The sequence below is a fragment of the Eucyclogobius newberryi genome, unplaced genomic scaffold (assembly GCF_026437365.1).
Source record: "Eucyclogobius newberryi isolate DKJ021-1_F unplaced genomic scaffold, fEucNew1.0.hap1 SCAF_13, whole genome shotgun sequence".
NCBI classification, from domain to species: domain Eukaryota; kingdom Metazoa; phylum Chordata; class Actinopteri; order Gobiiformes; family Gobiidae; genus Eucyclogobius; species Eucyclogobius newberryi.
The window spans coordinates 3,190,658-3,216,753 of NW_027315757.1; the positions used below are offsets into that span (position 1 = coordinate 3,190,658).

General features: G+C 45.6%; 1 protein-coding gene across 1 annotated transcript in view; it reads right to left on the reverse strand.

Moving 5' to 3' along the window:
- tspan4b (tetraspanin 4b) overlaps nt 1–25,509 on the reverse strand; it is a 50,866-nt gene extending 25,357 nt beyond the window's left edge. Inside the window, exons 1-3 of the mRNA XM_072442342.1 lie at nt 25,438–25,509; nt 3,755–3,824; nt 906–1,097 (exon numbers count right to left, since the gene is read on the reverse strand). Coding sequence (XP_072298443.1) covers nt 906–1,097; nt 3,755–3,823 — 261 coding nt within the window. The 5' untranslated portion in view covers nt 3,824; nt 25,438–25,509. The remainder of the gene's footprint in view (nt 1–905; nt 1,098–3,754; nt 3,825–25,437) is intronic.
- Between the last annotated feature and the right edge of the window lie 587 nt (nt 25,510–26,096).

Sequence of the window (26,096 nt, forward strand, 5' to 3'; positions counted from 1 at the left end):
ATAAAGGGACGAGACAAACTGAAGACAGAAGTCACTTCAATCAAAATATTCAGAATTCAAGAAGGCAAAAGTGAAGTGGAACATGAAGTGATTTATGGACATGAAAACTGGACATTGGATTTAACTCTGGTGTTACTCCCATGTGTCCCGTGTGTTCCGTGTGTCCCGTGTGTCCCGTGTGTTCCGTGTGTCCCGTGTGTCCCGTGTGTCCCGTGTTTGTCACCAGAACGGCCCTGGTTCACTCTGACTCTCCCATTTGAGTGAACTCCTACAATCACTGAAGGAGCCATTCCCCGGATTCTGCCCCGCCCACTTTTCCCACTTTTCCCATGGAGCATCACTTCCGTTGCCCATTCCCTGAGCGACCTGAAAAGCGTTCCGGAATTGGAAATGTTTTTGTTACAACTTTTCATTTCTTAAAATGAGATCTCAATCTCAAACTTGGGTTCTCACCGGCTTAAATTAAATTCATAAATAAATAAGTACTCTTGTTTTTGTTTCTCTAAAATTGTATGTATAAAATATACATTTCAAGATCATTTGGTTCTATTTTTGGTCTCACTAGAATAATAACTGAACATGCCTTATTTATTTTCAAATGTCCTGTAACAATTCATTTCGATCACAAAGTTATTTAGTCAATTGGGATTTGTAAATAATCTTTATATCATATTGTATTATTCAAATATCTGTATATTTGTATATTTCTTTCATTTACATAGTGTATGTGGTGCTGAGAAGTGCTTCTTTTACAGTGAGATGACATGACTGTGATGATGTATTTTATGTATTAGTATTTAACTTAAATACTGATAAAAGTCATAAAAATGAACAACTGGTCAGATTTTCCACAACATTTTATGAAAAAAATCATCATCATTTTGCGGGTCGGAGGCGGAGCTCACCGTGAAGAGCAGGCACCGCTGCTCCTTGAGTGCGCCCAGGCAGCCCAGGAAGCCTGTCACCATGGTAACGCCCCCGGCCACCAGCAGCAGGTTGGCGGCTGACAGGGACGGGAAGGACAGGGGCAGAGAGGAGAACTCCGCCTGGGTGAAGGAGAGCCAGACACCCACACCAAACAGCCCACAGCCCCCCAGCTACGGGACAGGACAGAGCAGGACAGAGGAGGACAGTAGGACAGAGCAGGACACAGAGCAGGACAGTAGGACAGAGCAGGACAGAGCAGGACAGAGGAGGACAGTAGGACAGAGCAGGACACAGAGCAGGACAGTAGGACAGAGCAGGACAGAGCAGGACAGAGGAGGACAGTAGGACAGAGCAGGACAGTAGGACAGAGCAGGACACAGAGCAGGACAGTAGGACAGAGCAGGACAGAGCAGGACAGAGGAGGACAGTAGGACAGAGCAGGACAGTAGGACAGAGCAGGACACAGAGCAGGACAGTAGGACAGAGCAGGACAGAGGAGGACAGTAGGACAGAGCAGGACACAGAGCAGGACAGTAGGACAGAGCAGGACACAGAGCAGGATAGTAGGACAGTAGGACAGAGCAGGACACAGAGGAGGACAGTAGGACAGAGCAGGACACAGAGCAGGATAGTAGGACAGTAGGACAGAGCAGGACACAGAGGAGGACAGTAGGACAGAGCAGGACACAGAGCAGGACACAGAGCAGGACAGTAGGACAGAGCAGGACAGTAGGACAGAGCAGGACAGAGCAGGACAGTAGGACAGAGCAGGACACAGAGCAGGACAGCAGGACAGAGCAGGACAGTAGGACAGTAGGACAGAGAAAACAAAGGTCGGGGGGAAAACATTCAATTACAATATTCTGACAAGTTTGATTGTGATTTAAGGAGAAACAAAAGGAAAGATTTTTAGTTTCAATGTTGCTTGGCTTAGTCTTATAGTTTCACTATTTTCTTCATTATTATTTGGACACTTCTACCCCAGCAACAGCCCAGCAACCATTCAGCCAATCACAGTTCTCTCTTTCCAACTTCTCAACCAATCCTCATGCCTCCTCCATCAGCAGAACGTTTTGGAACTTTGGTAATAGTGAGAACCAATCATAAACCATCGTCCAAGTCATCAGTCATATCATCCTCCTCATCCATAAAGAGAGGTATTCAGGACCAGGACCGGGACCGGGACCAGGACCAGGACCAGGACCAGGTTCAGGATCAGGACCAGGTTCAGGACCAGGTTCAGGATCAGGACCAGGACCAGGACCAGGACCAGGTTCAGGACCAGGACCAGGACCAGGTTCAGGACCAGGTTCAGGACCAGGTTCAGGATCAGGACCAGGACCAGGACCAGGACCAGGTTCAGGACCAGGACCAGGTTCAGGACCAGGACCAGGACCAGGTTCAGGATCAGGACCAGGACCAGGACCAGGTTCAGGACCAGGACCAGGACCAGGACCAGGTTCAGGATCAGGACCAGGACCAGGACCAGGACCAGGACCAGGTTCAGGACCAGGTTCAGGTTCAGGATCAGGTTCAGGATCAGGATCAGGATCAGGACCAGGATCAGGACCAGGACCAGGACCAGGTTCAGGACCAGGATCAGGACCAGGACCAGGACCAGGACCAGGTTCAGGACCAGGACCAGGACCAGGACCAGGACCAGGTTCAGGATCAGGACCAGGACCAGGACCAGGTTCAGGATCAGGACCAGGACCAGGACCAGGTTCAGGACCAGGACCAGGTTCAGGTTCAGGATCAGGTTCAGGATCAGGATCAGGACCAGGATCAGGACCAGGACCAGGACCAGGTTCAGGACCAGGATCAGGATCGCACTTGCAAACACAGGAACATGTCTCTGCGTTAAGATAAGATAAGATAATCCTTTATTGTCCCACATGGGGAAATAGGGTGGAACATAAAAACAATGAATGATAAAATGATAATAGCAGCGAGTCAAATATGACATGCATAAATTAAGAATTTACAAACACAATTAGTAAATTGTCTCGGTATGAACTCAGATATTTACACGAATATCTCCAGATGGTCAGAAATAGTGCAGAAAGTAAACATTGCATGAATAGTAAAGGTTGAATAATTGTTAAATTGGGAGGTGTGTTCATGAGTCCAACGGCAGAGCCTCCTGCCAGAGGGGAGTGGCCTCCTGCCTGAGAGGAGTGGCCTCCTGCCTGAGGGGAGTGGCCTCCTGCCTGAGAGGAGTGGCCTCCTGCCTGAGGGGAGTGGCCTCCTGCCTGAGGGGAGTGGCCTCCTGCCTGAGAGGAGTGGCCTCCTGCCTGAGAGGAGTGGCCTCCTGCCTGAGAGGAGTGGCCTCCTGCCTGAGAGGAGTGGCCTCCTGCCTGAGGGGAGTGGCCTCCTGCCTGAGGGGAGTGGCCTCCTGCCTGAGAGGAGTGGCCTCCTGCCAGAGGGGAGTGGCCTCCTGCCAGAGGGGAGTGGCCTCCTGCCAGAGGGGAGTGGCCTCCTGTCTGAGGGGAGTGGCCTCCTGCCAGAGGGGAGTGGGCTCCTGCCAGAGGGGAGTGGCCTCCTGCCTGAGGGGAGTGGCCTCCTGCTTGAGGGGAGTGGCCTCCTGCCAGAGGGGAGTGGCCTCCTGCCTGAGGGGAGTGGCTCAAATAGTCCATGTCCAGGGTGAGAAGGGTCAGCAGTGATCAGACCTGCTCGTCCCAGAGTCCTGGAGACGTCCAGGTCCTGCAGAGATGAAGTCTGCAGCCGAACACCTTCTCTACTTCTCTACTGACCACAACCAAATAACTGTAGCCATTGCAAATGGTTAATTGAGACGATTCAAATAGAGTTTAGGATCAGGACTTACCCAGAAGACCAGGTTAAAGACGAACATGAGGTATTTGACACAGCACAGGCAGCCACCACACGCCCACATCCTGCAACACAAACATCAGCACATTTGAATAGTAAGAGAGGCATTTTTAAAACGCATACTTTTCCTACTTGAGTAATATACTACTGTGTTTTAAATGTGTCCGTTTTGATGCTCAGTTCCTTTCATTTACTTTAGTTAGCGCTTAGCACATGAAGAGCTACCACACCATTGTAAACATGGCCACTGTTCTCTCAGAATCAGAATCTGAATAAGTTTATTGCCATTTGTCAATGAACAGGATTTACAGACATAGGAACTTGTCCTGGCGGTTCGGTGCAACACAAACATCAAACACTGAACAATGAATACAAAAACAATAAACAATGGACAATAAAGAACTACTTTCCTGCCTGAGGAAAGTGGCCTCCTGCCTGAGGAAAGTGGCCTCCTGCCTGAGGGGAGTGGCCTCCTGCCTGAGGGGAGTGGCCTCCTGCCTGAGGGGAGTGGCCTCCTGCCTGACTGAGGAAAGTGGCCTCCTGACTCCTGCCTGAGGAAAGTGGCCTCCTGACTCCTGCCTGAGGAAAGTGGCCTCCTGCCTGAGGAAAGTGGCCTCCTGCCTGAGGGGAGTGGCCTCCTGCCTGACTGAGGGGAGTGGCCTCCTGCCTGACTGAGGCCACTGCCTCCTGCCTGAGGGGAGTGGCTCAAATAGTCCATGTCCAGGGTGAGAAGGGTCAGCAGTGATCAGACCTGCTCGTCCCAGAGTCCTGGAGACGTCCAGGTCCTGCAGATGGAAGTCTGCAGCCAAACACCTTCTCAGCAGAGGGCGCTGTAGTCTCTGTTTGTCCCTGGCTGTGGCTCCAGCGATGATGGAGGAGGTGATGGAGGAGGTGATGGAGGAGGTGAGGATGGACTCAATGATGGCCGTGTAGAACTGCACCATCATCTGCGCTGGCAGCTTTGCTTTCTTCAGCTGCCGCAGGAAGTACATCCTCTGCTGGGCCTTCCCGGTGAGGGAGCTGATGGTGAGCCCCGACTTGAGGTCCCGGGTGATGGTGTTGCCGAGAAAGCGGAGGGAGTCTGAGACGGTGAGGGGGGCTGTGAGTTTCCTGAAGTCCACGATCATCTCCACTGTTTTCTGGGCGTTGAACTCCAGGTTGTTACCGCTGCACCAGGACACCAGCCGCTCCACTTCCTGTAGACAGACTCATCCCCGTCCAAGATGAGCCCGATGAGGGTGGTGTCGTCTGCAAACTTGATTAGTTTTATGGAGGCGTGGCTGGAGGTGCAGCAGTTTGTGTACAGGGAGAAGAGCAGGGGAGAAAGTACACAGCCCTGTGGAGCTCCTGTGCTGATCCGAGTGTCTGAGACATTCTTCCCCAACCACTGCCTCCGATCCGTCAGGAAGTCGGTGCTCCCCCTGCAGGTGGAGTCAGAGACGTTGAGCTGGGAGAGCTTGTCCTGGAGCAGAGCAGGAGATGGTGTTTGAATACCGAGCTGAAGTCCACAAACAGGATCCTGGCGTAGGTTCCCGGGGAGTCCAGGTGCTGCAGGGTGAAGTGCCAGGTTGATTGTGTAATCCACGGACCTGTTGGTTCTGTAGGTGATCCAAGTTTCAGCAGGGGGTCCAGCAGGGGGTCCAGCAGGGAGGAGGTGAGGGACTTGAGGTTGGGGAGGATCAGGTGCTCAAATGACTTCATGACTACAGACGTCAGCGCCACAGGTCTGTAGTCATTAAGTCCAGTAATCCGGGGCTTCTTGGGGACAGGGACAATGATGGACGATTTGAAGCTGGGACATGGCAAGACTCCAGAGAGGTGTTAAATATGCCAGTGAAGACAGGGGCCAGCTCGCCTGCACAGTGTCTTAAGGTGGCCGGGGTGTCACCGTCTGATCCAGCAGCTTTTCGCAGGTTGAATTTGCAAAATAGTCTCCTGGAATGTGAGAGGGGTGGGGGAGGTGGGGGGGAACGGGGTTGGGATGGCAGAGGTGGCCACAGTGGGGGAGGGGAAGTCAAATCTGCAGTAGAAAGTATTTAGTTGTTGGGCCAGTTCTCTGTCATATACAGAAGGGGGAGCTCTGGGCTTGTAGTTTGTGAGAAGCCGGAGCTGTGGGGCAACTCCACACAGAGGCGGGGTTGTTATACGAGAACTACTGCTCCAGATGCGTATTGTAACGGGCTCTAGCTCTCGATACCTCTCTGCTAAACCCGTATTTTGCCTCTTTGTAGCGTTTTCTGTCACCGGCCCTGTGTGCGGCCTCCTTCTGCTGCCTCAACTGCCTCAGTTTGGGTGTGAATCAGGGTTTATCATTGTTGAAGGTGACTTTGGTGTGTGATGGTTTAATGCTGTCCTCACAGAATGTATGATGTCACAGTGTCCGTGTAGTCATCCAAACTGTCTGTGGCAGCTCTGAAAACCTCCCAGTCTGTGATGTCCAAACACACACGTAGCTCCTCCACTGCCTCGTTGGTCCACCTCTTAGTAGCTCTTGCTTTAGCAGTTCTCGCTAGCAGCTCTTACTTTAGCGGCTCTCGCTCTAGCAGCTCTTGCTTTAGCAGCTCTTGCTCTAGCAGTTCTCGCTCTAGCAGCTCTTGCTTTAGCAGTTCTTGCTAGCAGCTCTTGCTTTAGCAGCTCTCGCTCTAGCAGCTCTTGCTTTAGCAGTTCTTGCTAGCAGCTCTTGCTTTAGCAGCTCTCGCTCTAGCAGCTCTTGCTTTAGCAGTTCTTGCTAGCAGCTCTTGCTTTAGCAGCTCTCGCTCTAGCAGCTCTTGCTTTAGCAGTTCTTGCTCTAGCAGTTCTCGCTCTAGCAGCTCTTGCTTTAGCAGTTCTTGCTAGCAGCTCTTGCTTTAGCAGCTCTCGCTCTAGCAGCTCTTGCTTTAGCAGTTCTTGCTAGCAGCTCTTGCTTTAGCAGCTCTCGCTCTAGCAGCTCTTGCTTTAGCAGTTCTTGCTAGCAGCTCTTGCTTTAGCAGCTCTCGCTCTAGCAGCTCTTGCTTTAGCAGTTCTCGCTCAAGCAGTTCTTGCTCTAGCAGCTCTCGCTCTGATTGGTTTGTGTGGTCACGTGGTAGACAAATCTGCGGCACCTATTTATTTTATTTCATTTGTTTTTTTATCGCTTGAAAACCCAGAATATTACTTTACACTAGGGCTGGGTATTGCCAAGACCCTCGCGATACAATACGTATCCCGATACTTGTATATTCCGATACAATTTCCTCATCCAGATACATTTTTGAAAAAAGGGTCTTAAAAATTTATTAAATGAGTAATGTTTTTACTCTGGATAAGAAAATGTATGACATTTCATGTTTATCCACAAAGCACTCATTTATAAATTCAATTCAATTTATTTTTGTAACGCCCAAAATCACAACAACAGTTGCCTCTGAGATCTGACTCTCACAGATGGACAGGCGGACGGTAGACAGTGGAGCTGGACCCACTCAGGAGGAGAACCAGTTCTTCAGGAGGAGAGCCAGTTCTTCAGGAGGAGAACCAGATCTTCCAGGCAGATGAAGGACCGTCCATATGGTGTAGAGACCGGTTCGCCAGGAGAGGAGCATCTGGGTCACAGGTCATCAATTCTGTTCCACTCCCGACAGGAAGTGAGAAAAAGGCAATGAACAGTTTGCAAATGGAATTAAATATTAAATATTGTTTAATAGAAGAGGATAGTGCTCAAGCTGTTGGCCTCTTTAACATGGACAGGAGCTGATTCCATAACACAGGGGCTTGGGAGCTAAATGCTCTACCTCCTACTGTGCTTTTAGAGACTCTTGGGACCACCAGAAGGCTCTACCTCCTACTGTGCTTTTAGAGACTCTTGGCACCACCAGAAGGCCGGCATTTTGAGAGTGAAGAGCTCTGTTTGGATGATATGGTTCTATAGCATCTTTGAGGTAGGATGGGGCCATGTCATTTATGGCTTTGTAGGTCAGGAGTAGAATTTTGAATTTGATTCTAAACTCGACGGGGGGCCAGTGAAGAGACTCCAGCACCGGCGTAATGTGCCCTCTTCTTTTTGTTCCTGTTAGTAATCTTGCTGCTGCATTTTGAACCAGTTGAAAGCTTTTTATGGAGCTTTTAGGACCTGCTGTGAGCAGGAGTTACAGTAGTCTAATCTAGTCGTTACAAATGCATGGATAAGTTTTTCAGCATCACTTTTAGGCAGGATTCTTCTGATTTTGGCTCTTGTTGCGCAAATGGAAATAGTCTGTTTAACAGGCTTGATTTATATGAGCTTTAAAAGGTCCCATAACATGCAAAATCGACTTTTCAGACCTTTTAACCTTCTTACATTGCTATTTGTGCTTCATTTATGTCCAGAGTGTTTTTTTGATTGATTCACGCAGTGTTTAGCTATAGTACAGACTATCTCCTTTCCTCCAATCTCCAAACTGACGGGCGGTGGGGCAAGACCGCGTCATAACCACAGGCACGCGTCATCTTATCATCCCCCCCTAACCCCCCCCCCCCCCTCTCCACCCCCCTCCCGCCTCCCGTCTCCCGCCCCCTTCCCCCGGCTCCGCGCTGTTCCAGGCTCGTCTCCCCATACAAGCCCCGGAGTTTTTCTGCTTCGATTTAAGAGGAAACACGGTTCAAAGAGGCCCAAAACGTCATTAATGATATCGCACTCTTTACTATTATCACAATGGTGAAGGTTTATGTGGCAGTTGATGCAGCAACCGGGAAAATAAACGGAGAGAAGTTCTATCAGATACCGAAAAACAAGGAAATGGACATAAGACTTACAAAATAAATCTGGTGTTTATTCTACAGTGTGCGCAGAACAGATAAATATATATATATATATATTTTATCTGATATATTTTATCTGTTCTGCGCACGCTGTAGAATAAACACCAGATTTATTTCGGCTCAAAGTAGACTCTTTCTCACTCACTCGCGCGGAGCGGCGCAGCGCGGAGCAGACAGCTGTGGGGGACACACTACGTCACGGGTTGGGCGGGGCACACACGCTCTGAGACTACGTCACGGGTTGGGCGGGGGAGCCAGATCGCTCTTCGCAAGGGTGGGGGCGAATATCAAACCAAGCCGTCTGCATTTCCGGGTTGGTGAGGGGGTCCAAGGTCTGGGTGATATTTCATAACTATTATGTTAAGGGTGTTGCACAACCCTTATTATTATCAATGATACACTTAGGATAGACTAACGTGAAAAAAGCATGTTATGGCACCTTTAAATGAGAGCTCCTGGTCAAAAAAGACTCCGAGGTTTGGAGGCTGGAGGCTTCACTAACATTGTCCAGTGTGACTATCTGCTCAGATAGAGTGTCTCGTACATGTTTAGGACCAGGACAATGACCTTGGTTTTTTCAGGGTTAAGAAGCAGATAATTAAGTGTCATCCAGGTTAAAGTCTGGTTTATTTTATATATTGATATATATTATTAAATATATATCAACATTTCCAGTAATTATACTTACACTGCTAAATGGAACCAAACATAAAAAAATATGCTTAAGCTGGCCTTAAGTGGCCTATATTCAGCCAATATTAACCTCTGAAATGTATGACATCATCACATTTACTCGTACAACTTGTGTTGTCAATTTTGTTTTACCCTGGCGACTCCAAGCAAGCCATTCAGCCCTTGTGCCCACCTCCTGATGCGAAAACAAATCTGCTCTGACGCCTCGGCAGCAGCTCTCACTGAGTCGGCACACGTGGGGCGGGTTGTGCACATGGAGGGTGGGCTTTGCATACGTGGGGCGAGTTGTGTACACGTGGGGCGGGTTGTGTACACGTGGGGCAGGTTGTGCACATGTGGGGGGGTTGTGCACATGGAGGGTGGGCTGTGCACACGTGGGGGGTTGTGCACACGTGGGGGGGTTGTGCACATGTGGGGCAGGTTGTGCACTTGTGGGGGGATTGTGCACACGTGGGGCAGGTTGTGCACATGTGGGGGGGTTGTGTACACGTGGGGCAAGTTGTGCACATGGAGGGTGGGCTGTGCACACGTGGGGGGGTTGTGCACATGGAGGGTGGGCTGTGCACACGTGGGGGGTTGTGCACACGTGGGGGGGTTGTGCACATGTGGGGGGGTTGTGCACACGTGGGGCAGGTTGTGCACTTGTGGGGGGATTGTGCACAAGTGGGGCAGGTTGTGCACACGTGGGGGGGTTGTGCACAGGGGGGGTGCTCAAAATCCTGCTCCAAGTTTGTTTATGTTACACAGATCAGGCAGAGCTCCTCCTCCCTACAGGCGAGGAGAAGAGGCACTTCTGAACATTTGATTCGATGGATAAAAGTGAATTGTGAACACAAACCGGACCAGCTCAGTGTTGTGACTGCGACCTCATATTCATGCCCTGGAGAACTCAGCTGTGAGCGACTGATGTCAGCCAAACATAACACAAAGGTCGCTTAATAAATCAAATCTAAATAATACTTTTCAACGAGGAGGCCAACATTAGTTATTCTCAAAAATACATTTAGTTATTGCACGTTTGTGTGTAGGGCTGGGGATCATGGCCAATTTCCTAAATAGATTTGATTTCGATTCATAACGTCCTGAATCGATTAATCACCATTCGATTCGATTCGATTCGATTTGCTCTGCTCTTAAATAATGAAAATGGCTCAATTGTGTTGCAAAATACAAATGTACTTTATTTTTTCTTTTCACCACAAACAGGTTTTAAGTGCAAACTTGTGAATTGGACAGTTTAAGAGACCCCGCTCCTGTATGGCCCCCCGCTCCTGTATGGCCCCCCCGCTCCTGTATGGCCCCCCCGCTCCTGTATGGCCCCCCCGCTCCTGTATGGCTCCCCCGCTCCTGTATGGCCCCCCCACTCCTGTATGGCCCCCCCGCTCCTGTATGGCCCCCCACTCCTGTATGGCCCCCCCGCTCCTGTATGGCCCCCCCGCTCCTGTATGGATCCCCCGCTCCTGTATGGCCCCCCCACTCCCGTATGATTCGATGAGAACAGATCAGTTGTTAGCGGTCACCTCCAGAGTCTCGCTCTAAAACCTACAAACCAAATTAGAAATCTGGGGGTTATAATGGACTCAGACTTGAACTTTAATAGCCACGTCAAATCAATAACATCAGCAGCTTTTTATCATCTAAAAAACATTGCCAAAATCAAAAATATAGTGTCAAAACCAGACTTGGAGAGACTTATCCACGCGTTTGTCTCCAGTAGATTAGACTGTAACGGCCGCTCACTGGTCTCTCCAAACGAGTTGTAAAACAGCTGCAGTACATCCAGAACGCTGCTGCTCGGGTCCTGACTAGAACCAGGAAGTACCATCACATTAGTCCTGTTCTCAGGGGCCGGCCTCCTGCTGGTGCCAGAGTCAGGACTAAACATGGACCGGCCTCCTGCTGGTGCCAGAGTCAGGACTAAACATGGACCGGCCTCCTGCTGGTGCCAGAGTCAGGACTAAACATGGACCGGCCTCCTGCTGGTGCCAGAGTCAGGACTAAACATGGACCGGCCTCCTGCTGGTGCCAGAGTCAGGACTAAACATGGACCGGCCTCCTGCTGGTGCCAGAGTCAGGACTAAACATGGACCGGCCTCCTGCTGGTGCCAGAGTCAGGACTAAACATGGACCGGCCTCCTGCTGGTGCCAGTCAGGACTAAACATGGACCGGCCTCCTGCTGGTGCCAGAGTCAGGACTAAACATGGACCGGCCTCCTGCTGGTGCCAGAGTCAGGACTAAACATGGACCGGCCTCCTGCTGGTGCCAGAGTCAGGACAAAACATGGAGAATCTGCGTTTCAGTTTTATGCAGCTAAAATCTGGAACATTCTTCCTGAAGATGTGAGACAGGTTCTTTTCTGACAATGTTCAAATCTAAGCTAAAAACAGTTTTGTTTAGCTGCGCATATGACTGAAAGGATTTTTTTCTTTGCACTTTTCTCTTTTGTTTGTGATTTTATTAGTTTAGACAATCAGTTGGATTGGTAATTTTTAATTCAGTTAATTTTATTGTATTTCTGTTTCTGTAATTTCTTTGTGATTTGAATGCATTTTTCCTGCTGTGAAGCACTTTGAATTGCCTTGTGTATGAAATGTGCAACACAAATAAACTTGCCTTGCCTATGGCTCCCCCGCTCCTGTATGGCCCCCCGCTCCTGTATGGCCCCCCCCGCTCCTGTATGGCTCCCCCGCTCCTGTATGGCCCCCCCCGATCCTGTATGGCTCCCCCGCTCCTGTATGGCCCCCCCGCTCCTGTATGGCCCCCCCGCTCCTGTATGGCCCCCCGCTCCTGTATGGCCCCCCGCTCCTGTATGGCCCCCCCGCTCCTGTATGGCCCCCCCGCTCCTGTATGGCCCCCCCCGCTCCTGTATGGCCCCCCCGCTCCTGTATGGCCCCCCACTCCTGTATGGCCCCACCGCTCCTGTATGGCCCCACCGCTCCTGTATGGCCCCCCCGCTCCTGTATGGCCCCCCGCTCCTGTATGGCCCCCCCGCTCCTGTATGGCCCCCCGCTCCTGTATGGCCCCCATCAACATATTAGCTATATTATTAGGCCGTGTCAAATGGCCGAGCAGTTTTAGGAACGCTAACCTTAACCCTAACCTTAACCTTAACCCGGCGCGGTCAAATAGCGCAGCAGTTTCAGGAGCCGCGGTGCGCGGCCGGCACAAAATAACATGGCAGTTTCGGCCGGGGCTCTGTAGACACTCCCACATTATTAGCGTGTGGCTGGTCAGGTCACTGTCAGGTACGACTGCGTTGACCGTGATGTCCAGGTGTTATGCCGACTCTCTCTGCAGATACTGCATTGTCGTTAGGATGGCGTATTTTCACACACACGGGAGAACGTTCTGTCAGATGTTGACGTCGCACCATAACGTAGTGTGGATCTAGCACACGAGCAAGCCGCTTGAAGCGTTCGTTTTGCACTACTGAGTACGGGCGTAAATCTTTGCAGACAAAAGTTGCGATGGCCTCTGTTATCTTTATGACCCGCGGAGAATCTGCTGGTCATGTTAGTGATTCCCTCAGTTTCATTTGATTTGCCCCGGACGGCTTGTTGTCGGAGGCTAACGTTAGCGTAGTGTGATACCTTATCAAGTGAGGTTTGTGGTATTTCTACAATAACTGACCTCCGCTTCGCAGATTTTGCAAACCACTTTGGTTTCATCCGGCTCTTTGTCCTTTGTTGTTTTAAATCCGAAATGGTTCCAGACGTCAGACTTGAGTTGGGACGGCTCGCTGAGCCCAGTTTGACCTGCGTCTTGCAGCTTGACAAGCGCACGTCAACGCGCCACTGCTGCGCCTGCACAAGACTACTGGGGTTAACTTCATGGGGAAAAATCAATCTCATGCCTTATGAATCGATATTGCAAAATTTTAATTACATTGATCCAAAATTTATTTAATCGATTTTTTTACCCAGCCCTATTTGTGTGTCTGTGAGACTTGGCTAAAGCCAGAGTAAACAGAAAAGTACTTCCAGTTTATTCTCCGCTTTTTTGCTTTTATTTCACTTCTATTTCAGAACTAGGAGGGACCAAGCAGTGGGGGGTCTGGGGCAATGTTCCCTCTAATTTCCATGTGTCTGGGCAAATACACAAGCTCCCTGCCCATGGGCACACTGAGGACCACTGTGAGCAACATCAGATGTGCCCCGTGTGGCCACACACCAGTATCACACCTGTTCAAAACCATAGATCATAGTTATAGCAAGTTACATGGCTTATTAGAAGAATCAAATTACAGCAGCATGTTATATTTGAGAGTCCAGTTGTGGCCACATCCAGTTGTGGCCTGGCTGTGGTCCAGTTGTGGCCTAGCTGTGGTCCAGTTGTGGCCTGGCTGAGGTCCAGTTGTGGCCTGGCTGTGGTCCAGTTGTGGTCTGGCTGTGGTCCAGTTGTGGCCTGGCTGTGGTCCAGTTGTGGCCTGGCTGTGGTCCAGTTGTGGCCTGGCTGTGGTCCAGTTGTGGCCTGGCTGAGGTCCAGTTGTGGCCTGGCTGAGGTCCAGTTGTGTCCTGGCTGAGGGACTTGCGTCTCTTAATTCTGCCACATTATTGTTAACTAGCTGACCTGCATGGTGCGTGGGCAGGGCACATATGCAAACACTATCAATGCTATGATTGGCTGCGTAGCGTAAGTAAACTGCATTGTATCATTGGCTGGACACCTGTCCAAGTTAAACAGCTTTGTCGCCATCTACAGGACAAAAACTTATTTGAAGTTTTCCAGTCAGGGTTCAGAGCCCACCACAGCAGGGTTCAGAGCCCACCACAGCAGGATTCAGAGCCCACCACAGTGGGCTCTGAATCCTGCCACCAGCCTTCTGGTGGTCCCAAGAATCTCTAAAAGCACAGTAGGAGGTAGAGCCTTCTGGTGGTCCCAAGAGTCTCTAAAGCAAAGTAGGAGGTAGAGCCCTCTGGTGGTCCCAAAAGTCTCTAAAAGCAGAGCAGGAGGTAGAGCCTTCTGGTGGTCCCAAGAGTCTCTAAAAGCACAGTAGGAGGTAGAGCGTTTGACCTGTTACCATCCACCTATCACCTATTTCCATATCTCAAATATTCTCTTACATCATCACTTTTATTTCCGTGGTCAATACCAGCAAGTTATACATCATTTTAAAGCTTATTTTCTCAACAAAACGAATATGTCATTGATTTACATTGAATAAAATGCCCCAAGAAGCAATTGCCAATAGTTTGTGAGAAAGTCTCAACTTTTACAAACGCATGTCCTGTTTGCTGTTAATGACGGACGAAATGGCTTTAATTCTGTACATCCTTGTACTCCATGAAAAACAATATCCACTTGTATTTTTCCTGAAGTTTTCCGATTTCGAGATATCAAGTAAACAAACTTTTCTTCGTTTCTCGCCGGACGAGAATGCGCTCGTCCGGCGCATTTCTCCGTCCATAACAAATGACCTGTTTGACTTATAAGATGGTGTTTGGCATCGATCTCTTCCTCAGACTGTTACCTACAGAATGAGACCATCCATTTTTTCTGTCACCGGGTTTGTTCTCTACAGCCTCCGGAGGAAAAAAATGCGGCGGTTCCGACGCGCGAAGCTAACTTGTTTTTAGCCACATAGCTAACGTCAGCAGTGACTTAGCGGACTTTGATTGACATATTATTCTAGCCAATAAGAATAGCTTTAAAATGTGGGGCGGGACTTAGGGGTCCCACACACAGAATCCTCTGTATTCTCGTGCGTAAGGCTGTAAAGAGCCTAGATTTTTCGGCAGGAGCAGACTAGATTTTACGCATAACGTTTTCTGATTTGATTAGCCTTTTGGACGCGCATTTTGTTAGATATATGTATTATTATACCAATACAAAAATAAAATAAAAATATTGTAATTTTTCTTTTCCACCTCTATATGGGAAATTCGTTTTTAGCAGTTATAATAGGTATTAGTGGCCTACAAAACATCAAAATGTATGTTTTAAGATAATAGAGGAGCCAAAATTGTAATAAAACAGTTTGGCACAGTTGGCACATTTGGATCACTTGTTCCGAATATACTTTTGATACAAAAAGGTCAACTGCACCAAAATGCCTGTTCCCAGAGATCTGAAACTTTACACAGTTGTTGTCAACAAGATAAACATCATGTACAGTGAACAGCATATGCACACAATGAAGTATGTCATGCTCAGGACCATTACAAATTGACAATATTCAGGCGAGACTAAAAAAGGATGTTTTGTTTATGTTTGGGCCTCTGTAGTGTAAGTTCTGAAGCCCTGACAGTGTGTCATGTGCACATCTGCAGAAACTAGAAGGCCTAAGCTTTCTAATGATGCATCACACTTGCATGTGGAACATAAGATCCTCTTTTAATAAGCAATGTCATTTGGGTCCAACCATTGTGCACAGGGCGAAAATAGGTGGGTGGTAACAGGTAAACTACCAAGCTCCTGTGTTATGGAATCAGCTCCTGACACAGTCTCTTCATTTAAGTCCAGGCTTAAAATGTTCCTCTTTGAAAAGGCTTATGGTCAGGCCAGTTAGGAACAGAAATATAAACCTACAGTTTCAGCTACACTGCCCTGGGAGCAACTATGGGGGAAGTATGGCAGCGTGGGCACTCTCCTCTGCTTCTGACTACTTATTCTATCAAACAATATGTAATATTTAATTCCACTTGCAAACTGTTCATTGCCTTTCCTTTTTCTTTTTCTCACTCCGAGGACCTATGGACCCAGATGCTCCTTTCCTGGTGAAGCGGTCTCTCCCACGTATGGACGGTCCTTCATCTGCCTGAAAGAGCTGGCTCTCCTCCTGATGAACTGGTTCTCCTCTTGAGTGGGTCCAACTCCATGGTCTCCTCGCGTCTGTCTGTCCGTCTGTGGAACTCCTCCAGGTTTCTACTTTTTCCCAAGGAGGTTTTTTGTAGTTTTTCCCGGGCTCTCACAAACTGGGGTTGGTTTGTGAGGTAGTCCAGGATCCACTCTGCCAGGTCATACTCCACACCAGCCGTCTCCAGCTTGTCCCTCAGGAGCTGATGGTGTTGAAGGCTCTGGAGAGATCAAAGAACAGGATCCTCACATAGCTGCCAGGCTTCTCCAGGTGAGAGAGAGAGCGGTGCAGCAGGAGATGATGGCGTCCTCCACTCCGATGCCAGGCCGATTGCAGCGGGTCCATGGCTGAGCTCACGGTGGAGCGGAGGTGGTCCAGGACCAGCGCCGCTCCAGTGTCTTCATCGAGACGTGAGAGCCACCGGCCTGAAGCTGTTGAAGTCTTTGGCGCGCGGTGTCTTGGGCACAGGTACCAGACAGGAGGTCTTCAGACCTGTGGTACACCCCTCAGCTTCAGGCTCATGTTGAAGACATGCTCCATAACTCCACACAGTTCATCTGCACAGGACTTAAGGAGCCTGGGGCTGATGCCGTCAGGTCCTGCTGCCTTCCTCACTTTAATCCTCTTCAGCTCACTCCTCACCTGTGCTGCTGTGACAGTCAGTGGATAAGATAAGATAAGATATTCCTTTATTGTCCCACATGGGGAAATTTCATTGATGCAACGCAGGTAGATACAGATGGTTGGCAGGGGACTGTGTGCTGGGGGGATGGTTGAGTCCGGGTGGAGTGGGGAGCTGATGGGCCGGGGCGGAGGTGCGAAGAGGAACAGGTGTGGGCCATTGTCCAGCTGTGGAAGAGGGAGCATGCAGCTGTGCAGGGGGGGGGTTGAGCAAAAGTGAGAGTTTAGCCAATTCACCCACTGTAGATCCCCCTCCGTCTGGACAGGGGGGATTTTGAAGCCCGAGATGGTTTTCAGGCTCCTCCACACTCCCTGAATGTTCTTCTACTGCAGCTGCTCCTCCATCCTCCTCTTGTAGCTTCCTCCTGCCCAGAGGCGCTGCATCCCATTAGGCATACCAGGCAATTGCCTGGGGCCCCAGGGCACTAGGGGGCCGCCCGTGCGCTTAATATATGGTTTATTTCTGGTTGTGCTTACTGACCGTGTACTGTTGACACAGGATTACGTCATTTCTAAACTTCTTCGTGTGCGCGATAGTCTACTACTGCCCCTAGTGGACGTTGTCGGTATAAGTTTGGTTTTTCGGCCTCATGCATTCAGTCAAGCGTGTCCGGCTCCGGCAGTGCAGCTACTGACAAAACATCCCGTTTTCTGCCTTGGGGTATCTTTGTCCGTAAGTTGAATGTTATTCTGTGTTATAATGTTGTTCTACGTTTGCATATATAAACTTATATATAAACTTATGTCAAACTTAAGTTTAATCTGTACTTCCTTTGAATGTTGGTTGTTGCTAGCTGCTGTGCATGTATGTATCTGTTCATGTACAATTGATGTGAATGTACATTTATAAAGGTTTACATGTGGTTACATGTGTTTTTATGTGTTTGTTACAGTTTTACAAAATTCCAATTGTCAAAGAGACAAGTTGTGGGGAAAAGAGTCTTAAAAGACATTAAAGACAAGTCTTCTCTACATGGTTGTTGGACTCTCTTTTTTGGATGTTCGCTATCTGTCCAGCCCTGGTAGTGACACCACAGTGAGGACAGAATATCCTGTCCTCAATGATCCTTAAAGGAACTGTACCTGATGTTTTAATGTTTTGAAATGTGAAATACAGTAAAGCTCTACATTTTAAACTCCTTACAGCTCCACATACCGAATGCATTCCTCGTATCCTCAATCAATATGAATACAAAAATGTTATTGTCCAGATGTGAAAATGTTCCTTTGGTTTCACCAAAACTATTAAAGCCATACACAGATCCACATGTCAAATTTAGCTCAACATTTCATAATGCAAACAATATACCAGCAATATATCATATATCATATATATATATATATATAATATATATATATATATATATATATAATATATTATAGCAAAATATATTAATATAATTATTTTCTCAACATGTCATTGACTTTCATTGAATAATATGCTCCAACTAGATTTTGCAATGGCTGAAGCCATTGCTTGAGTGTCTGCATTCTTGCTGAAAGTGTACATGTGTGTAAGTACAAATTTGTTGAAGTGTGAAGTTGTTTGAAGTTGTTTAATTGTGTTAAAGGTATTTTTTGTGTTAAAAGTATTTTTTGTGTTAAAAGTACTTTTTGTGTTAAAAGTATTTTTGTGTTAAAAGTATTTTTTGTGTTAAAAGTATTTTTTGTATTAAAAGTATTTTTGTGTTAAAAGTACTTTTTCTGTTAAAAGTATTTTTTGTGTTAAAAGTATTTTTTGTGTTAAAAGTACTTTTTGTGTTAAAAGTACTTTTTGTGTTAAAAGTATTTTTTGTGTTAAAAGTACTTTTTGTGTTAAAAGTACTTTTTGTGTTAAAAAGTATTTTTTGTGTTAAAAGTACTTTTTGTGTTAAAAGTACTTTTTGTGTTAAAAGTACTTTTTGTGTTAAAAGTATTTTTTGTGTTAAAAGTATTTTTTGTGTTAAAAGTATTTTTTGTGTTAAAAGTACTTTTTGTGTTAAAAGTATTTTTTGTGTTAAAAGTACTTTTTGTGTTAAAAGTATTTTTTGTCTTAAAAGTATTTTTTGTGTTAAAAGTACTTTTTGTGTTAAAAGTACTTTTTATGTTAAAAGTATTTTTTGTGTTAAAAGTATTTTTTGTGTTAAAAGTACTTTTTGTGTTAAAAGTACTTTTTGTGTTAAAAGTACTTTTTGTGTTAAAAGTACTTTTTGTGTTAAAAGTACTTTTTGTGTTAAAAGTACTTTTTGTGTTAAAAGTATTTTTTGTGTTAAAAGTATTTTTGGTGTAAAAGTATTTTTTGTGTAAAAGTACTGCATGTGTGTAAAAGTACTACATGTGTGTACAAGTACTACATGTGTTTAAATACTAATGTGTTGAATTCTGAATGTGTTGAAAGTGTTTGGAAGTGTGGAAGGGTTAATATTTATTGAAAACATGAATTGTGTTCAATGCCACATTTATTACAATGGGTTAAAGTACTTTTGTTAATACTGTAAAAAGTACAAGTAGTACAAATGTCAAAAGTAATAGCACACGTAAGACTGTGAAAGCGATCGTAATGAGGTATCACTTGTTGAAATCGGTGAAAGCGTCAAGGAGTTGAAACTTACCGAAGGTGGAAAAGTGTCAAAATACTTATACTTTTGTAAATACTGCAAAAAGTACAAGTATTACAAATGTCAAAAGTAATAGCAGTAATGAGACAGTGAAAGCGATCGTAATGAGGTATCACTTGTTGAAATCGGTGAAAGCGTTAAGGAGTTGAAACGCGCCAAAGGTTTTGGACGTGAAAGGGTTAAATATTATACTTTTACAAATACTGCGAAAAGTGCAAGTAGTACAAATGTCAAAAGTAATAGCAATAAGGACACAGTGAACACGATCATAATGAGGTATCACTTGTTGAAATCGGTGAAAGCGTTAAGGAGTTGAAACGCGCCGAAGGTCAGGAAAAAACTGGAAAATATAATAATAATAATAACTAGATTTTGCAATGGCTGAAGCCATTGCTTGAGTGTCTGCATTCTTGCTGAAAGTGTACATGTGTGTAAGTACAAATTTGTTGAAGTGTGAAGTTGTTGAAGTTGTTTAATTGTGTGAAATTGCCGAATTTGTGTAAAAGTACTTTTTTGTGTAAAAGTACTTTTTGTGTAAAAGTACTTTTTGTGTAAAAGTACTTTTTGTGTAAAAGTACTTTTTGTGTAAAAGTACTTTTTGTGTAAAAGTACTTTTTGTGTTAAAAGTTATTTTGTGTTAAAAGTATTTTTTGTGTTAAAAGTACTTTTTGTGTTAAAAGTATTTTTTGTGTTAAAAGTACTTTTTGTGTTAAAAGTACTTTTTGTGTTAAAAGTATTTTTTGTGTTAAAAGTATTTTTTGTGTTAAAAGTATTTTTTGTGTTAAAAGTATTTTTGGTGTTAAAAGTTTTTTTGTGTTAAAAGTATTTGTGTTAAAAGTATTTTTTGTGTTAAAATTATTTTTGTGTTAAAAGTATTTTTTGTGTTAAAAGTTTTTTGTGTTAAAAGTATTTTTGGTGTAAAAGTATTTTTTTTATGTAAAAGTACTTTTTTGTGTAAAAGTACTGCATGTGTGTAAAAGTACTACATGTGTGTACAAGTACTATATGTGTTTAAATACTAATGTGTTGAATTCTGAATGTGTTGAAAGTGTTTGGAAGTGTGGAAGGGTTAATATTTGTTGAAAACATGAATTGTGTTCAAATGCCACATTTATTACAATGGGTTAAAGTACTTTTGTAAATACTGTAAAAAGTACAAGTAGTACAAATGTCAAAAGTAATATAGTGTCCACTAGATGGGGGCATAAGAAAACAAATGCACTGATGGGAGCAGAGGAGCCACAGGGACAGGGACTTGGGTGTGTTCGAAACATGTGCTCTGCCTGCGACATTTAAAGTGTCCACTAGATGGCGGCATAAGAAAACAAATGCACTGATGGGAGCAGAGGTGCCACAGGGACAGGGACTTGGGTGTGTTCGAAACATGTGCTCTCCCTGCCACATTTAAAGTGTCCACTAGATGGCGGCATAAGAAAACAAATGCACTGATGGGAGCAGAGGTGCCACAGGGACAGGGACTTGGGTGTGTTCGAAACATGTGCTCTCCCTGCCACATTTAAAGTGTCCACTAGATGGCGGCATAAGAAAACAAATGCACTGATGGGAGCAGAGGAGCCACAGGGACAGGGACTTGGGTGTGTTCGAAACATGTGCTCTCCCTGCCACATTTAAAGTGTCCACTAGATGGCGGCATAAGAAAACAAATGCACTGATGGGAGCAGAGGTGCCACAGGGACAGGGACTTGGGTGTGTTCGAAACATGTGCTCTCCCTGCCACATTTAAAGTGTCCACTAGATGGCGGCATAAGAAAACAAATGCACTGATGGGAGCAGAGGTGCCACAGGGACTTGGGTGCGTTGATTGAAGATGGGGAGCAGGTGCGAGGGATGTCCTGGGAATCCCCTGTCCTTAGGATTCTCCTTCTCGGCCAGGAAAAACTAAAAAAACCTCCATGGGAAAAAGTAGACAGGCCGGACGGTTGGTTGAGCTGGGTAAGTAGGTGGTAAAAGTACTTTTTTGTGTAAAAGTACTTTTTGTGTTAAAAGTATTTTTTGTGTTAAAACTACTTTTTGTGTTAAAAGTATTTTTTGTGTTAAAAGTATTTTTTGTGTTAAAAGTACTTTTTGTGTTAAAAGTTTTTTGTGTTAAAAGTATTTTTTGTGTTAAAAGTATTTTTTGTGTTAAAAGTACTTTTTTGTGTTAAAAGTATTTTTTGTGTTAAAAGTACTTTTTGTGTTAAAAGTACTTTTTGTGTTAAAAGTATTTTTTGTGTTAAAAGTACTTTTTGTGTTAAAAGTACTTTTTGTGTTAAAAGTACTTTTTGTGTAAAAGTACTTTTTGTGTTAAAAGTATTTTTTGTGTTAAAAGTATTTTTGGTGTAAAAGTATTTTTTTAATGTAAAAGTACTTTTTTGTGTAAAAGTACTGCATGTGTGTAAAAGTACTACATGTGTGTACAAGTACTACATGTGTTTAAATACTAATGTGTTGAATTCTGAATGTGTTGAAAGTGTTTGGAAGTGTGGAAGGGTTAATATTTATTGAAAACATGAATTGTGTTCAATGCCACATTTATTACAATGGGTTAAAGTACTTTTGTAAATACTGTAAAAAGTACAAGTAGTACAAATGTCAAAAGTAATAGCACACGTAAGACTGTGAAAGCGATCGTAATGAGGTATCACTTGTTGAAATCGGTGAAAGCGTCAAGGAGTTGAAACTTTACCGAAGGTGGAAAAGTGTCAAAATACTTATACTTTTGTAAATACTGCAAAAAGTACAAGTATTACAAATGTCAAAAGTAATAGCAGTAATGAGACAGTGAAAGCGATCGTAATGAGGTATCACTTGTTGAAATCGGTGAAAGCGTTAAGGAGTTGAAACGCGCCAAAGGTTTTGGACGTGAAAGGGTTAAATATTATACTTTTACAAATACTGCGAAAAGTGCAAGTAGTACAAATGTCAAAAGTAATAGCAATAATGAGACAGTGAACACGATCATAATGAGGTATCACTTGTTGAAATCGGTGAAAGCGTTAAGGAGTTGAAACGCGCCGAAGGTCAGGAAAAAACTGGAAAATATAATAATAATAATAATAATAATAATAATAATAATAATAATAATAATAATAATAATAATAATAATAATAATAATAATAAAAATAATAATAATAATAAAAAACACTAGAACATATAGTGTCTGCGAGACATCTCGCAGACACTCAATAATAATAATAATAATAATAATAATAATAAAAAACACTAGAACATATAGTGTCTGCGAGACATCTCGCAGACACTCAATAATAATAATAAAAAACACTAGAACATAGTGTCTGCGAGACTCAATAAAAAACACTAGAACATATAGTGTCTGCGAGACATCTCGCAGACACTCAATAATAATAATAATAATAATAAAAAACACTAGAACATATAGTGTCTGCGAGACATCTCGCAGACACTCAATAATAATAATAATAATAATAATAAAAAACACTAGAACATATAGTGTCTGCGAGACATCTCGCAGACACTCAATAAGCAATTACAACAGTGGTTTGTCCACAGACTGTAAGCCTCCAGCTCGCAGATAGGGGGCGTTGTAGTTAAGAGCATGGGCGGAGCACAGGGAGGCAGCAGAGGGCTGGGCTTCCACTGACACAGGAGTTGTACAACACGCCCACAGTTGATATAATAACAAGTGAAGAGCTGGATTTTTTTCATCTGAAATACACTAGAACAGGGGTCCCCAACCTTTTAAGCACCACGGACCGGAATAATGTAGGTTTTATTTTCACGGACCGGCCAGATAAATATGGCAAAAATAAGGGCAGAAAAATGACAACTCACCACACGCTGAATCAGTGGGGGCCCTGCACGTGTTTCTGTGCAATGAGGTCATCTAGGGGTGATGGGAGACAATGACACCCGCAGTGTCTTTAAGTCCAGTTCGCTCCCTAATTTTGTCTTGTTGCCATCACGGCCGAAAAGCCGCTTCACACAGAGGATGTTGGAAATGGTAGTAATGTTTTTAGTGCTCTTGTGGCGATGTCAGGATATTCTGGCTTGATTTTCATCCAGAATGTCAGCAAAGTTGTTGCATCAAATATACGTTTAAGACCACCGTCATTTACAATCTCCAACATCTGATCCTCTTGTTGCACATGCTCGATTCCCCCGCTTTAATCACAAATGGGTCGCGGTTCATGCGCAGTTCACGGCTCTTTCGTGCACGGGAAGTAGCGTTCAAACTCTTGTAAAAGTAAAAGCAGGTGATGGTGCAGCAGCTGGAGAACGCTGGCCCAGGAGACGTGTCCTCCAACATCCAGGCTTACGTTTGGAACATGTCATATCCATCGATCGAGGCTTCATTCGTCAGCTTTACCACACATATTATGCAGAGCGGACTCGGTGCGTGAGTGTCACTGTCACCTGTAGCGACAAACCCGTATTTTAAGTACGACTCCTGGTATTGTCTATTCAATGTAACTTTCTTTTTCTTGGAGGTCGTCTGCTCCTCGTCTGCTCCTCGTCTGCTCCTCGTCTGCTCCTCGTCTGCTCCTCGTTTGGCTCCTCATCTTGTGGCTTGTGGTTCTACTTTAGGGCAGCATGTTTGATGCGACGCATCCGCGATGACGTATCATGTATAATGCAGTATCAGTTGTTCTCACGCAGGACAAGAGCAGAGATAGAATATACTGCCATTATATTTAGTGGATTTCATGGGCAATTTTCTATCAGGCTTTTCATGATATATCCACAGACGAGCTCATGAGTGTCATGAGTGACAGGCCAACGTTACGTCGGAGAAGATGCGTCACTGAGAGATTATTTTGGGTGGTTGGGGACCCCTGCTCTAGAGTGCAGGAAAGAGTACATCTAAAGCGGGGCGTAGCATTTGACTCTCAAAACATAGGAATAAAACAACATGACCCTTGCCCCACATTCCATGCCACTCACCTCCACGTTCATTAGTCTAATATATTGACCTTATTCTGCCCGGTCCACTTTTCCCTCTTTTCCCACGAATCATCACTTCCGTTGTAATCTTACGGCCGGTCCAACGAGAACGCCGTCGGTTTAAATGGAGAACGAGGGAAATGTCTGGGTCTAAAACATGCTCTAAAGTAGATTGATTTGTGTAAAATATCCAATATTCATGTGACCAACACGTTAACACTGCAGACATTCCCTGAGTAGAACGTCGCTCCGGACGTGGAGCTTCTGGAATAAGGTGAATAAGTAGTATTAGTAGTATGTTAAAATGTGGATAAATCTGTGGCTACACCATATTTCTAAAGGCACATCCATGTGGTTTAAGTTTATTAGATGTGGGAGCGTGCATATAATCAACATGCATTAATCAAACATGTAAATGTGCCAGAGTTAGCCATGCAGGGGTTGATCCAGACAGAAATATAGGACATGTAACAGGCCCAAAACAATCAGGACAGTGAGGATCAGTGACATACATACTTAAGATAATAGAACGTTTTAAAAATACACACTACACACACAACATATATTTAAGAAAGACATGAAAACAGCCAAATAACAGCCACAATCCCCCTGAAAAGACAGACACATTGGTAAGAGAGGTTGAAAATAAACACAAAGGTTAGTTCATGTTATGTTCACGTCTGATTGTCCAAGTGCCTCTGTAACACACTAAAGCTGTGACATGAGGTCATGTGAGGACCAGGTTCCAAAGTGGACTGTCCAAATGAAGTGTTTCCAAATGGGATTCTGCCCAAACACCGCTGGTACAAATACTGTTTTATGGAACAAAATAGTCATTTGAGGCTCAGACCTGTCATCAGGGGGAAACTGTACAATTCTCAACTGTAAAAAATGAAATTGCACACGTAGCATTAAGTTGTTTTAAACCACAGTCTGTATTATTTTCTGGGCTCTGGCCAATCAGAGCAGACGATGCAGTAACGTTATATTTGTTGAGAACTGACAAAAAGAAACAACCCAGAAAAAGTACAATTACCCAAATGACTCAATCAGGCCAGAGTAAAGAGAAGGCCTGCTCTTACTTTACACCCCTGAAAATCACTGAAGCTAATGGCGACCCTCAGTACCAGAAATCACATGGGCAAAGTTCTTATCAGGCTCCCAGGGGCCCCCAGCGTCTGTGCCGCGGTACCACACTATTCAGGACTGTCCCGGCCGCTGTCCTCTATTACCTGGTGTCGTCAGGCGAAGCTCGGTCCGTTACTCGCGCTCCTTTGTCCTCTTCGTCCTCGCAACTCTTCAACAATCCGCCTGTTCTCCGCCTGTTCTCCGCCTGTTCTCCGCCTGTTCTCCGCCTGTTCTCCGCCTGTTCTCCGCCCACCGCACGCTCTGTGCAGCGCGTGCTTTTCCTGCGCCTCAAACGACGCGCACGCAAACGCACGGACGCACGTGCAGGGATTTGCTCTATTCTTCCCAGATGTTCCGTTGTCCCGTCCTCCTGCCTTGTCCCCTCCTCCTGCCTTGTCCCCTCCTCCTGCCTTGTCCCGTCCTCCTGCCTTGTCCCCTCCTCCTGCCTTGTCCCGTCCTCCTGCCTTGTCCCCTCCTCCTGCCTTGTCCCGTCCTCCTGCCTTGTCCCTTCCTCCTGCCTTGTCCCCTCCTCCTGCCTTGTCCCGTCCTCCTGCCTTGTCCCCTCCTCCTGCCTTGTCCCCTCCTCCTGCCTTGTCCCGTCCTCCTGCCTTGTCCCCTCCTCCTGCCTTGTCCCGTCCTCCTGCCTTGTCCCCTCCTCCTGCCTTGTCCCGTCCTCCTGCCTTGTCCCGTCCTCTTGCCTTGTCCCGTCCTCCTGCCTTGTCCCTTCCTCCTGCCTTGTCCCCTCCTCCTGCCTTGTCCCGTC